Consider the following 14453-nt stretch of genomic DNA (forward strand, 5'->3'; position numbering starts at 1 on the left):
TCAGCAGAAGATCCAATAAGGACGGTATGTGGCTATCCATATCCGGGAGCCGCGTTGGTGACTCGACCAATTGGGACAGACCATACGCCAATGCAAAATTATGCACAGATCGCCCTGCATAGTCTGTGGTACGTGATCCAAGCCATTCGGCATTGTGCCCGTTGAAATCACCTAAGACTACGATTTCAGCGGAGGGGATCAGTGCAAGCACGTCGTCAATTGCCGCTTGAACGCAGCCTATGAGATGATCGGTTTCTGCGTTACCACTATGGGACCTGTAGACACACGCATAGATGCGGACGCGGTCCTCTAAATCTACGCGGAGCCAGAGAGTGGACAGGTCCCTACCCTCAAAATTGCCGAGACGGCGACAGCAGATATCCTCCCTAACGTACACACATACCCCGGCATAAGGCAAAAAATTGTGCTCAATTTTGTACCCGGGGTAATTTAAATATGACGTATCGCTAGGTCGAGATATCTGCGTCTCCGTAAGGAAACACAAGGCCGGCTGCGCCGTCTCAAGGTGGTGGTGGACGGCGTTTAAATTGGAGTCGGATACCATTGTTTACCCCTGATATTGCAAAAGTCCACGTTGAGTGCGGAGCGGGGTGCCGTGGTGTTACTGCCTCATTTGTCCTTGGTCATGCGCGGTTCTGTGCCCTCCCCAGAATACGAAGGGCAGCCCGAGCTAGAGTGCTCGGGGAGGGATTCTCCGACTCTGGTAGAGCCGGTACCCTCCTGGGGTAAAATCTTTTTAAGTTCCGCTGTCATATTCGGGTGGAGGGGGGGGGGGAATGGCCACCGGTCCTCGACACTAACCTATGCGAAACATAGCGGCACTATTCTGTGCGAGTGTGGTAATTAACCTGGACGAGCCTGGCCCGATTGTGCTGACGTCAAAAGACGTCAGCGTGACTCTCCCACTTCTAAAAAGCCCTTAGTCGCCTCTTACGTCACCCATGGGCCTGGGACTCCCCTATTCTTTTTACGCCCCAGGAAAAGTACACGGCAGTATGACTTTGAAATCGAGCATCGAGGAGGAAAAAGTCATGGAAATGCAGATGCGTTATCTAGATGACCTTATCCGATGGAATGCAAACATTGCATTCGTCAGGAAAGAGAATTTTATGATCCGGCTGATCAGAACAGATTCGATCTACGAGAACTGGAGCAACGATGCAATGAGAAGAGCTCAGGAAAATGATAAGGATCTTCAACCACTTTTACATTGGCTAGCAAGTGGATCACTTAAACCAAAATGGTCTGAAGTGGATAGATACAGTACGGCTACCAAGAGTCTCTGGGCACAATGGAATAATTTGGTGATGCATGACGGGTTGGTCTGCTGGAAATGGGAAACCCCGCATGGAAAGGATTGCCATCTGCATCTTGTCGTTCCCAGTGAGAAGGTGAACAAGATCCTGAGAGCTTATCACGATGGCTCTTCAGGTGGACATTTGGGAATAAGAAGAACTCTCATAAAAATTAAAGAACGATGTTACTGGTTGCATTGCCGTGATGATGTGGAAGACTGGTGCCGTAAATGTCAATGGACCTCAGACCCGGAGCAGAGAACTCTCCGTGGGAGAGAGTAGCTCTGGATATAGCTGGACCGTTTCCAGTCACCAAAGCTGGAAGCCGTTACATAATGGTGGTGATGGATTATTTCACGAAGTGGCCGGAAGCATTTGCTCTACCGAATCAATAAGCAGTTACCGTTGCGACGAAGCTGGTGAATGAAGTTTTCTGCAGATTCGGTGTGCCTTTGGAGTTGCACAGTGACCAAGGGCGGAACTTCGAGTCACAAGTATTTCAAGAAGTTTGCAAGATCTTGGGAATCCATAAGACCAGAACTACGCCATATCATCCACAGTCGGACGGGATGGTGGAGAGGTTTAACCAAACATTGGAGCGGCATCTGGCAAAAGTAGTGGACAGTCATCAGGATAACTGGGATGAGTACATTCCACTGTTTCTTATGTCGTATAGAAGCGCAATACACGAGACGTACAAAGTAATCACTAGGATAAATGATGTGACTCTCAGGATCCAGCGTACCCCTCGAAGTCCCCCGAAAATCGTACATGTCGATCGGGTGGTTAAGTACTACGGAAGCAACGATGATCGGGACGATCACGTCTTGGGAGGGGGCAGTGTTGCGTAGCAACCCTTCGGAGTATATGACGAGAGTTGTCAAACTTCAACTCGTAGCTCAACGGGAAAGTGTTTACTTAGACGCTGTAGACCCGGGTTCGATACACCTACCAGTGTATGGATTTTTTTGGGGTTTTGTAAAGTTAAAGGTAGGTATTATTTCCAATCTCTGACTCACTCTCGTGTCAGTATTATAAGAAGTAAAACAAAGATACTAGCTTAACATGTAAATTTATTAATTGAATTGCTTCAATCATCGTCGGCCACGGGTAGTGGTTCAACAGGGGGGGCTTCCTCCTCGGGGGGCGCCGCTGTTGGGCTGCTCTTCACCCTGCTCTGGGACGACTTCATTCTGCTCTGGGTTGCCTTCACCTTACTCGAAGTTGATTTTGCTTTGGTAAACTTTAGTGCTTCTCTTTCCCCTTGCTCCCGAAGTGGGCGCACGAGCTTGGGAGGTGGTGCAGTTATTTGATCTATGCCTGTTTCATTTTTACTATTACAAGAATCACTCGCCAGGCAGCCTGAAATAAACATAATAAATTACAAACCATATGATCCCAGGAGTTCCTCCGCGCCACTCCAACGGCTAACCTGAGAACAAATTCTGAAGTCCCGGTATCCTGAGAGAACCTTCCTGGATATCCAGCTGCACGTGAGCGCGCCCCACGTTAGAAATGCCCGTCGAGTCTAACACTAGGGTGCCGTTTCCTGGAAGTGCAGATTCACTCGGATGTACTCTCATAGAAGGAGTGTCCGAGAACAACGAATTATTAAAATGTAAGTATTGTTACTGAAGCAATCCATTTGCCGTTTGGAAATGAATATTATTAATTACTCAAATGTTAATCGTTACTCTAACGACTTCTTAAAACTGACATAATAATTAAAAGTTTTAAAATATTTCAATAGTGACGCCAAGTTAACCAATAAAAGTATTACAAACAATTAAGATATAGTTAACTGTTTTTTACTATTTATTTATTTTTATTATTATTATATCAGAACTAGCTGACCCAGCAAACTTTGTATTGCCAGTTATAATAATAAAATAATTAAAATTTATGAGGTATAAATAGATGAAGAAATAGATTACAACCTTCACAGATCTAACAAATATATTGAACATAAAATCAATGTTATTACAATAAATATATTTTGGAGTGGATCACCCTTATCATTCAGGGCTATGAAAAATAGATGTTAGACGGATCACAGACCGACATGCACACTAAATTTCATGCAAATCGGTCAAGTCCTTTAGGATGAGTTTGATAACAAACACCGGGACACATGAATTTTATATATTAGATATTATTCATAACATGAAATAAGAATTAAATTGTACTTCATAAAACATTTGTTTTGTATATTTTCTGGGATCACGTTATAAAAATGTATCTATATCATATATAATATATGTATATGACCCAACAAAAGAGTAACTGAACCGAGTACGAGGCATGTTATGTTCGTTTCTAGAATAGCTTTTGCCGTTTATTTTTTACAATACCCAAGGAAATTTTATAACGTCATGGTATTAATAGACCAGAGAGAAGAGAGATCTGAGAATCACAATCTGAATGCTATCCCAGACTGGATAGTCAGGCTCACCGCGCGGCCCCGGCTGCAGCGCCAGCTCCAGGCTGCCGACGGCGCCGACTCCTCGTGACCTCATCACCAGCCCCGCCGCCCCCGCACCCGACGCTGGCTCACACGTCTGCTTCTTTTTATCTCGTACTTCTTTGAGCTTCGCCTCCAACTGCAACATCTCTCGGTTACATGCGAGTATAGTATCCTGGTACATCTCCACAAATGGGACGCGGGCGCCTCCCACATCCGGTCAACAGGTGCACGGTTACCATTTCCAGAAGAACATCTTTCTGTTCGTGGAATGCTTCGTCCACCAGGTGGCTTCTGCGGAGGACATCGATTCCCAGTCCGGTGGCAGGGGCTGTGCTCCGTGACGTCACGTTGAGCCCGTCACTCGGCAACGCCCGGACTGCTCCAACAGCGGCACACATCCACATTACCTTCGATATTGGCAACAATATTAATAATTTTTTTCAAAAGTGGTAAATGTAGTAATGATAATTTGAATATCCTTTTCTGCATTTTAACATTTTTTATGAAAATTCAATTCAATTTAGATGTTCTTGTTGACGTCAGCAGCGAACGACACTCACTACACGAAATTGATAGTAACATTACAACATCATTATAATTAATAACAGAATGCTGCTACGACTCTGTTCTGAATACTTACTTATGATATCTTTGAAGCCAACAAAAATGTTAAAATGTCGGCTTCAGCACCAGCCAATCACATCAGTAATAGAGAAATGATGATATAAAAAAAACAGAAACAAACCTAACAACGAAACATTAATTGATCACGTAGGTACCTACATCACTTATTACATTATAATTTATCTTAATTATACTCATTTCGTTATATTTATGTTTAAGTTTATTTCTGTGCCTATTCCATCTTTCATTTCCAAATTCCTAATTATTTCCCAACCGCATTACATTAAGATATACATTTAATTTAATCATAATAATGATATACTTAGAGCCTTTCATAAGAGCCTGCCATTCATAATTATATTGCTTATCTGCGGTATTCACCCCACTCGATTGAGATACTAAATTAATATGCATAAAATAATGACAGGTTCTAAATTAAAACATAATTAATTAAATCTATTTAACAGTATTCATGGCCAGACAATATAATCGTATATGTGTGTCCAGCAGTGGTAGATGTGGCGGGTAACTAAAATAGCTTAATGAAATGTTAGTTCGGTAATAAAATGAAGCCGTAAAGTGAAGCACCGATATTATTAAAGTTTAATACACACGCCGCCAGTACGGTTACACCACACACCATCACCATCACCACACACTACGGGAGGCTCTTACCAGAATGCTGTCAGCACGGGTCGGGAGCTCCATTCCGTTTTATTGTTCGCCAACAATAATCAGCTTTACGAGCCGCCGCGCACGCACAAATGGATGTTATAAATAAATACGATTTAAGTGAACGTTATCGCAAGCGCGCGAGTTACGAGCCGACACGACCGCTCTTTCAATAAATCATTTTATTATATTATTATGCACAGGTACCGTGCCTTGATGTTGAAAAAAATATCAACAAATTCTATTCTTTTCTGTAATGGAACTACACATTTTCAGGAATACAGAAATGAACAAAGGAAACAGCATTCAGAAGAAAAAATTGTTCTATGTTAACATATACGAGTAAAGTCCTAAATCAATAGAAAAATATTTATGACCTTAAGATTAAGTATTATTCTTTATATTAGTATTCATAATTACGAATTGAACTAATTGAATTGTTAGCCTGAACGAACTGAATTGTTAGTCCGAGATCAGAATTATTTTCAAATAACATCTGTGTCTCTCTGGTTTGCTTTTATATATACATTTTTTTTTTGTACGACAAGGTTTCATTTTAACATAATATAATTTCATATAATACAGTCACGGTCCTGCAGGACGTTCAGCAGATTTAATTGATACGCCCTGCCCATTACAATGCAGTGCCGTTCAGGATTCTTGAAAACCCAAAAATTCTGAGTGGCACTACAATTGCGCTCGTCTCCTTGAGACATAAGATGTTAAGTCTCATTTGTCCAGTAATTTCACTAGCTACGGTGCTCTTTAGACCGAAACACAATAATGCTTAGGTACACATTACTTCTTCACGGCAGAAATAGGCGCCGGTGTGGTACCCATAATCGAGCCGGCATCCTGTGCAAAGGAACCTCCCACTGGTATAAAAATAATAAATTTTGCGCCATACTATGAGTAGGTGCGTTGAGCGCATGCATCATCATCATCAGCCGGAAGACGTCCACTGCTGGACAAAGGCCTCCTCCAAAGATTTCCACGACGATCTGTCCTGCGCTGCCCTCATCCAACGTTTTCCGGCGATCTAGACCAGATCGTCGGTCCATCTTGTGCGGGGCATACCAACACTACGTCTTCCGGGACGCCATTCGAGGACTTTACTGCCCCAACGGCCATCTGGCCGTCGAACTATGTGCACTGCCCACTGCCACTTCACTTTGGCAATCATTTGGACTATGTCGGTAACTTTGGTTCTCCTACGGATCTCCTCATTTCTGATTCGATCTCGCAGGGAAACTCCGAGTATAGCCGCTCCGAGTATAAATATATCGGTAAGCAATGTGGCACCTCTGGAGAGACTGAACACCGCCCAGGTCTCGATCGAATCAAAGGCTTTCTCATAGTTCACGAACGCCAAACATAGTAGCTGGTTATACTCTTCTGTCTTCTGTATAACCTGCCGCAGCGTATGTAGGTGGTCTATGGCGCTAAAGCCTTTTTGGAATCCGGCTTGTTCGGGAGGCTGGAAGTCGTCAAGCCTGCGCACGAAACGATTCATGATTACCCTCGAAAACAACTTATATACATGGCTCAGAAGTGATATGGGCCTATAGTTCTTCAAAAGCAATTTATCGCCCTTTTTGAAGAATAGCACCAATATATCTGGCTTGAGGATGACGGAATTGAATAGTTTCTGAGGGTTAGTACAGGGGTACCACCAGCTCTCAGAAACTCAGCTGTAATTCCATCATCACCCGGTGCCTTGTTGTTTTTAAGCTGTTTTAGGGCTATACTAATCTCGTACAGGCTGGCATCTGGGTTGTCTTCGGTATAGTGTCGGGTTAATTTGGCTCTTAGGTCTTCAGCCCAGCTTCAGTAACAGGTGCCCGTGCGGTCATTGAGTGCATGCGTGAGTGATAAATTATTTATAATTTTTAATAAAAAAAATAAAATGAATTATATAGTAACATCACTCGCAGTAAATCGGATACCACCCCCGTCACCACACATTTCCCCATCTCCCCTCGAATATGGTGGCCCCAATGAAGATTTAACTGTAAAGTGGTGTTTGAAAACATCAGCTATGAGGCTGAGATCACTTACTCCTTCAACACTTACCGGAAGGCCCGGCCTACTATTAGACTTATTTGTAGCCTTCCAGAATTCTCGAAAATCATGGTGTGAGTGATATGAAGCCAGAATGTCCATTCTGATCTGCTCGCTATTATTTTGGCACCACTTGAAGTGCGACTTAAAGACACTCCGGCTTCATTGCATGTCTTACCCAACCTACTAACCTACCTATTCCATCCCACGACAGGCCGCTTCCTCCTACACCTAACAACGTTACTGGATTCAGAGGCAGCCTCCGTCAAAGTAATAACAATATTATTATATAGTTGGTCGATTATATTATGTATAACTTTAAAACTACTATCACAGAGATTTTCATTTACTGGTTGTAATTTCTCCTCACTTAATTTACTATAATATAAGCCCGTCTGTTCCGGGTTCCTACACATTTTGACACCTTTCTTCAGCAAGCAAATCCCGCCACCGTAACAGCAAAGCAACGCAACCCCACCGTATGGCCGGCCACGCAGCAAATCCCGCCACCGTATCAACAGCGCTTGTACAGGTACAACAACACTCGTGAAGAAGAATCCAAGTTTCTTGCAATGCCAAAACGTCCAACGTCATACATAACTGTCTTACGCTTTATAATAAGCGCTTTAGCCCCTTACAATTAAAACTGGCTAATTTTATGTTAGTCATTTACAAGGTAGCGTTCGAGGCTTTCTGCCTGAAGTTAATAAAGCGCCTAGATATGACACCCTCAGGCCAAGCTTTTCATCTAAATACATGGATAATTTAGTCTCGGGCACAGAGAATTGTAATTTTTTTAAATTGTAATGTCTTGTAGTTGTTTCGTAGTCACTTACGATTCTTTAATCGTCTTGATATCAGCCTGAATAATGAGATGATCAAGATGGTCCAATGTGATCGGTGGTAGCTTTTCAAAGTCCCGAGCAACAAAAACCGGTAAAATATCTGGGTCAACGCTTTTGAGGAGGCTGATGATATCGTGTAATATACGGTTATCCTTGTCTTTGCCTTTTCTCACTGGTCTACGGAGCTCAGACGGCAGGCAGATGGCACATATTCTCACGAAACTATCTTTGTCTGCAATAGATAGCTTATTTTGAATATAAGTCAATAGCTCACATACAATAAGATTACAACTGTTACACTTTAATAAAATTATCATAAATAATTAGTATATAATAAGATTAGTATATATAATAAGATCGCTGCAACTCGCGGATGACTCACACGCCGCGACCGTCGCGTATCGATGCGCGCGCTACAATGTCAAATATGTATTTTACAATATAGTCGAATGGCCCCAGGCCATAGGTCCTTTGTGTTTTTAGGTTAATTAATTTAAAGATTTTTAGCATATCGCTACCTTTAATATATTTAAATTTCAAATAAATGGAAGATTTTTAAGCAATCCTGTGCTGCTTTTGGTGAAGAGTTTAGGTATTTGGTCGTGATAATCGGGATTTCAGAGAAATATTTACCAAATTCATTTGCAATTTCTATTTCCGAATTTATAACGCGATTATTAATATTTAAACACATAGAGGTGTTACGACATTTCGATCTACCAGTTTCATTATTAATTATATTCCAAGTTGTTTTTAATTTATTGTAACTGTTTTTAATTTTATCTACAATGAAACGTGTCTTCGCTTCATGACAAACTCCTTTAAAGAGCTTGGAGTATTTTTTACATATATTTAAAATTCTTCGATATTATTGTAATGTTTCTCATAATAAAATTCATATAAGCGTTTACAACTATTGTGGATACCCATTGTTGCCCACTAATTAAAACAATGTTTGTTAAGTTTACTAGTAATAATAACATTTGTAAAAATATTATCTAGGCAGGTTGCTGTAGTAGAAGTGATTCTAGTAGGTTCCCAAAACACAGTGAAAAAAATAAAACTTGTTGTTTATTTAGAATTCTTAAATCTGAAAAAGTTATCTGCTAATGTTTCATCTTAAGTTTCACTTCTATTGAATTTCTGAATTTTCCTGTTACCTTTAGATAATAGTCAATGAAAGATTTTAAGTTAAATATCTGCTTCTGTTTATTAAGTTTTTTTTTCTTTTTCGAAATGCCTCGCTCAATTTGGTAAATCCAATCTATGTAAGGTTAGAATTAATTGATAATTTTTGAATTCTGAAATGTTTGAAAATACTCCTTTATTTCATTTAATTCAATGATATTTGACACTTATCGAAATTAAGTTAGTATTTAATAGTACCAAACATTATTCTTTTTCATTGCTTATATTAATAAACAGATTAATAATTAAATAGTATGTGAGTACATACACATATATTCTCAAAGTCAGAAGTACTTGTGTTACAATTTGCAAACTAAAAAAAACCCTAATTTAAAATTGTTTTGAATCAAACCTCTGAGTCTGATTTAGTAAAATTGTCGGATTGAGTGTAAAAATAACTCGACAGAAGTAAATAGAATTAGGCCATAAAACTGGAATCCAATAAGCGCCGGAATTGATGTTGCGAAATTGTTCGAATTTGATTTGCGCTGAATTTCAATCGAGATTGGATTCAGCGTCCGTCCTGGTGCCGCCGGCTTGCAGCGCTGTCTACGTGACGTGAGGTACGCTCTGTGACCTGTGTTCAATGTAATACAGTGGGGGCTGGTGTACTTCCCTGTGTGTACTAGGGTTTACCCGCGTTCATATCCAGATTCATTACATATTCATATAAATCTCAAAAATAACTGAATAAACAGAAATAGCTGTAGCTAAACGTAAACTGTAAAGTTAAAACACATTTAGTGTAAAATATCTTTTTTTAATTTTTCCGTTTTCTTGATTTTGCGCTTTCTTCATTTATAATTTCCGTTTTCTTCATTTATAATTCTTTTTAGAATACAATATTAAACAACTGAATTGTGAAAATGAACAGAAGTAGATGCCTAACTTCTTTTTTAACTAACTAATTGGAATGCTAGATGGCGTTTAGTACGTAATTATAAATGCCAATATGGATAATAAAACAATAGATAATCTTATATATAAAATTCTCGTGTCACAATGTTCGTTCCCGTACTCCTCCGAAACGGCTTGACCGATTCTCATGAAATTTTGTGAGCGTATTGAGTAGGTCTGAGAATCGGCCAACATCTATTTTTCATACCCCTAAATGTTAAGGGTGGTCCACATGATTTTTTTATTTTTTTTAATTTGTTTGATTATGAGTCAGCATTAAAAAATACATACAACTTCAAATTTTCACCCATCTACGATCAACAGTTACTTTCTTCGTAAAATTAGTAAATTGGTACGTTTTATTCATGCGACAGTTTCAGTATTGAGTATCAGCAGTTTGATTGGCAGGTGTTGGACGCGATACATCGGGAGTGAGCGACGCGATGCTGCTGAGTGCAGCGAGCCTGCTGGTGGCAGCCAGCATGGTGCAGGCAGACCACCCCTCCATCACCAACTCATTCGTGAACCTGGGCAAGATTGAGCTAGCCTTCCATATCAACAGCGGCCCGCAAGGTACTGGTCAGAACAACCCACAAGCGAGATCACTGCGGCGTCTTGGACCTGCCTTGGCATCATTCCCTGCCATCACCATCTCGTTACGTTCAAGGCCAACCTGGCTCAATGGACCACATAGATGATGAAGCACATCCACAACAGCCCGTAGACATCGGCAACACCAGGGTCAAGAGATGGGTTGCTGGTCTTTAAGTTGGGAGTATCCTTGAAGGTCTGTTAGTCATATCGATTAAGGAAAAACGTAGCTGGTAATTAATTGAACATAGTGGCTGTGCGGGGCGGGGCAAGAAGATTTTCATATTTTGGCGTAATGTCCAATGGTAGAATGCGGCGCATGCGCTTGGCTATGGCTTGATCGTCGATGATATGAGCCGTAGTACGCGGGCAAATATATGAATCTGGTACTGAGGAACAGTGACCTAGACGTGAGAACAGTACTCCGATTGAGGCTGAATATGCGTCTCATATTATTGTAGGCGGTGGATTGATAGACCACATTTAATGAGTGGGCAACAGCTGGCATTCATAAGAGCAGACAAAGGCTATATGAACTGTATAGTGAGAGATCATTGTATAATCATGATACATCTTTTCTCGAGTATGTTAAAAAATACTCTAAATTATTTAAAAGTGTTTGTTCTATTGCAAAGTCTATGCATATCAGACAAATAATTAAAAATGCACCAAATAAAATAAAGATGACTTGGAATGTTATTAACTGGGAATCTGGAAAATTGAAAGACCGCAACATTGAATATAATCTATCAATAAACAATACAATAATTCAATCTCAGCAGGAAGTTGCTACTGCTTTTGAGAATTTTTTTTCTGAGATTTCAGTTTCTATCACAAACACTCTTGTCTCCACCACCAGTGTTGCTGAGTCACTTCTTCTGGAAAATGTTAAAGGATGTCAACAAAGTTTCAATTTTAGTTTCGTTAGCCCTGGAGAAATAATTAAAACTTTTAAATCTCTAGACATAAAAAAAACTGCTGATATATGGGGCATTTCTGTTAAAATAATAAGTTCAATAATTGATGTCATAGCACCATATCTTGCAATAGTATTTAATAATTGTATTAATCGTGGCGTGTTTCCTGACCTTCTGAAACATAGTAAAATTACACCAATATTTAAGTCGGGATGCTCTTCTGACCCGAACAACTATCGTCCTGTGTCGGTTTTGCCGACCCTTAGTAAAATTTTTGAAAAAATAATTTTAAGCCAAATGCTTACTTACTTTAACTCTCATAAGTTACTTCATTTGAAACAATTTGGCTTTACTAGGGGACGTTCAACAACGGATGCAGGTGTTGAGCTGATCAAGAATATTTTTGAAGCCTGGGAGGAATCGCAGAATGCACTTGGCATCTTCTGTGATTTATCTAAGGCTTTTGATTGTGTTCAACATTCAACGCTGGCCAGGAAGCTATACCACTATGGCATAAAAGGAACTTCGCTCGATCTTCTGACTTCATATCTAAACAATAGAATTCAGAGGGTCGACGTGAATGGCAGGAGATCTCCTGGGACTCCTCTCAGTATGGGGGTACCACAAGGGTCTATTCTTGGACCGTTCCTCTTCCTTATCTATATAAATGATCTTCCTAATCTTATAGAGAAAAAACATAAGGTAGTATTGTTTGCGGACGACACTTCACTGATTTTCAAAGTGAAAAGAAACCAAACTATGTATGACGAAGTGAACGATATTTTATCTGACATCGTGTACTGGTTTAGCGCTAATAACCTATTCTTAAATAGCAAGAAAACTAAATTCATTAAATTTACCGTACCAAATGTCAAAAATGTAAATGCAAATGTTTTGTTAAACGGAGAGGTGATAGAACCGGTGGAATCTGCTATATTTCTTGGCATAACTCTAGATTCCAAATTACAATGGGGCCCCCATATTGAAGGATTGGCGAACAGACTTAGTTCTGCAGCATACGCGGTTAAAAAAAATAGACAATTAACTGACATAGATACGGCGCGACTAGTATACTTTAGTTATTTCCATAGTATTATGTCCTATTACCATACCATATTGCTATGGGGCAACGCTGCTGATATAAATACAATATTTGTGCTGCAGAAGAGGGCTATTCGCGCTATTTATAACCTAGGTCCTAGATAATCATTGAGAGCAAAATTCAAAGAAATTAACATCTTGACTGTTGCTTCTCAATATATTCTTGATAATGTAATGTATGTTCATAAGCACATAAGTGAATTTGCCAGAAACTGTCATAACCATAATGTTAACACAAGGAACAGACATAAACTGATGATGCCTACTACTCGGCTTAGTCGAGTTAGTAAGTCTTTTGTGGGGCGATGTATATGCTTTTACAACAAGATCCCAGAAAATGTTCAAAACAAAGGTGTTACGTTATTCAAAAGAATTGTTAAAAAACGTTTGCGTGGTAAAGGTTACTATAACATAAATGACTTTCTTAATGATACCACAGATTGGGAATGGAGCGACCGCCTTCAGGCTATTAAATAATAAGTTTAATTGTACAATGTTACTTTGTAAATGTTACTTTAATTGTAAAACATATTTTTGATGAAAACAAAAAAGCCCGCTGAGTTTGTTGCGCCCATTCTTCTCAGGCCTGAGGCATTCACTTTGGAATGGGTGGTTGTTTTTTTTTGGCTTTCAATAAGTGATTTCACATCCTATTTTGAATAAAAATATTTGAATTTGAATTTGACATAGAAACTCGTCTGTCTTTAAATTCCATAATAAATTGTAATATCTTTCAGATCATAAGCCAAAATCTATCTCAGCGAAACTTAATCCTTCGTCAGAATCTCAAGTCGCCCCTTGTCCTTGCACATCTGGAAACAATAACAGAGGGAGCGGATCTTTTGATACGTGGCGCGGCTTGTTGCCCGGGCGCGAGGGTCCCGCTGATCCGGCGGCGTGTTGCGCTTCCCACGTGGAGGAGGAGGTGCTGCTCGACCTCTCCCCCCGCGACGCCCTCTGGCCCCGCGCCACTAACTCGCCTCTGCCGCTCCCGGTCTTACTGGACACTCTCTTTTTCAACAAATCACCGATATCCCCGCCCAAACAGAAGACAATTGAAATATTGTTGTTGCCGAAGAAGAAGCCAGCGACAAACAACAAGATTCAGTCTGTGAACATGGACAGCATCACGATGGTGGGTGACCACCAGCCCCCGCCAGCCGCCGCCGCCTCCGTCAAGAAGGACCTGGCGGGAGCCGCGACCGCCAGCCCCCACGTGAACGCCGTGTGACCAGCGCCGGGTCACGTGACACGTTAGTAACACAACTCACATTTGTGTATGACCTCAATCAAGTCTCACTACGGTCTCTATCTGTAATATTAATTTCCTGCTAAAATCTAAAATAAATAAATGTAAAATTTTACTACGGGGAAATTATGTTTCTCTCTGTATGTCTATAACTTTAGATGGACTCGACTAATGAATATGAGAATATCCCGTCCATTTATGGGGGCGTTTTGCCAAACTCGCATCTGTGTGGCTACTTCTTAGTAGTCTCGAGTGAAATCTGCACGTCGAATTAAAATGCATGTAACTATAAAGTATTGTATATGAGATGTATATACTTAGTTATAAGCACAACCAAAATTTGGTAATATTTAATATTTCACAATAAAGTAATTGAATAAAGATCCTTACTACACTGCCGGATAATAATTGAAGCACTCAAACCAATTCACCGTTCCTCAATTCTCTAATTATTGTCAAGAATACCCAGATGTATCAAATGTACTAACTGGTTTACACCACATCTCAGAATGCTCCCGAAAGGAACGC

General features: G+C 40.3%; 1 protein-coding gene and 1 long non-coding RNA gene across 4 annotated transcripts; one reads left to right on the forward strand and one right to left on the reverse strand.

Moving 5' to 3' along the window:
- Positions 1-2371: 2371 nt before the first annotated feature.
- Positions 2372-5258, reverse strand: LOC126978600 (uncharacterized). 2 transcript variants are annotated; one of them, XM_050827560.1, is made up of 5 exons: positions 5080-5258; positions 4017-4187; positions 3769-3916; positions 2749-2865; positions 2372-2678 (listed from the first exon to the last, which is right to left on the reverse strand). In XM_050827560.1, the coding sequence occupies exons 1-5, from the start codon at positions 5110-5112 to the stop codon at positions 2407-2409; spliced, it is 741 nt and encodes a 246-aa protein (XP_050683517.1). In that variant the 5' UTR covers positions 5113-5258; the 3' UTR covers positions 2372-2406. The 2 variants fall into 2 exon arrangements, with proteins under 2 accessions (XP_050683517.1, XP_050683518.1); XM_050827561.1 differs by lacking the exon at positions 2372-2678 and having other exon boundaries at positions 2744-2865.
- Positions 5259-9596: 4338 nt separating this feature from the next.
- Positions 9597-14051, forward strand: LOC126978601 (uncharacterized). Of its 2 annotated transcripts, none has more exons than XR_007732641.1 (3): positions 9597-9733; positions 10476-10640; positions 13414-14051. It is a non-coding gene; the product is annotated as an uncharacterized LOC126978601 (long non-coding RNA). The 2 variants fall into 2 exon arrangements; XR_007732642.1 differs by having other exon boundaries at positions 9602-9733; positions 10464-10640.
- Positions 14052-14453: the final 402 nt, after the last annotated feature.

The sequence above is a fragment of the Leptidea sinapis genome, chromosome Z (genome assembly GCF_905404315.1).
Source record: "Leptidea sinapis chromosome Z, ilLepSina1.1, whole genome shotgun sequence".
In the NCBI taxonomy this organism is placed as follows: domain Eukaryota; kingdom Metazoa; phylum Arthropoda; class Insecta; order Lepidoptera; family Pieridae; genus Leptidea; species Leptidea sinapis.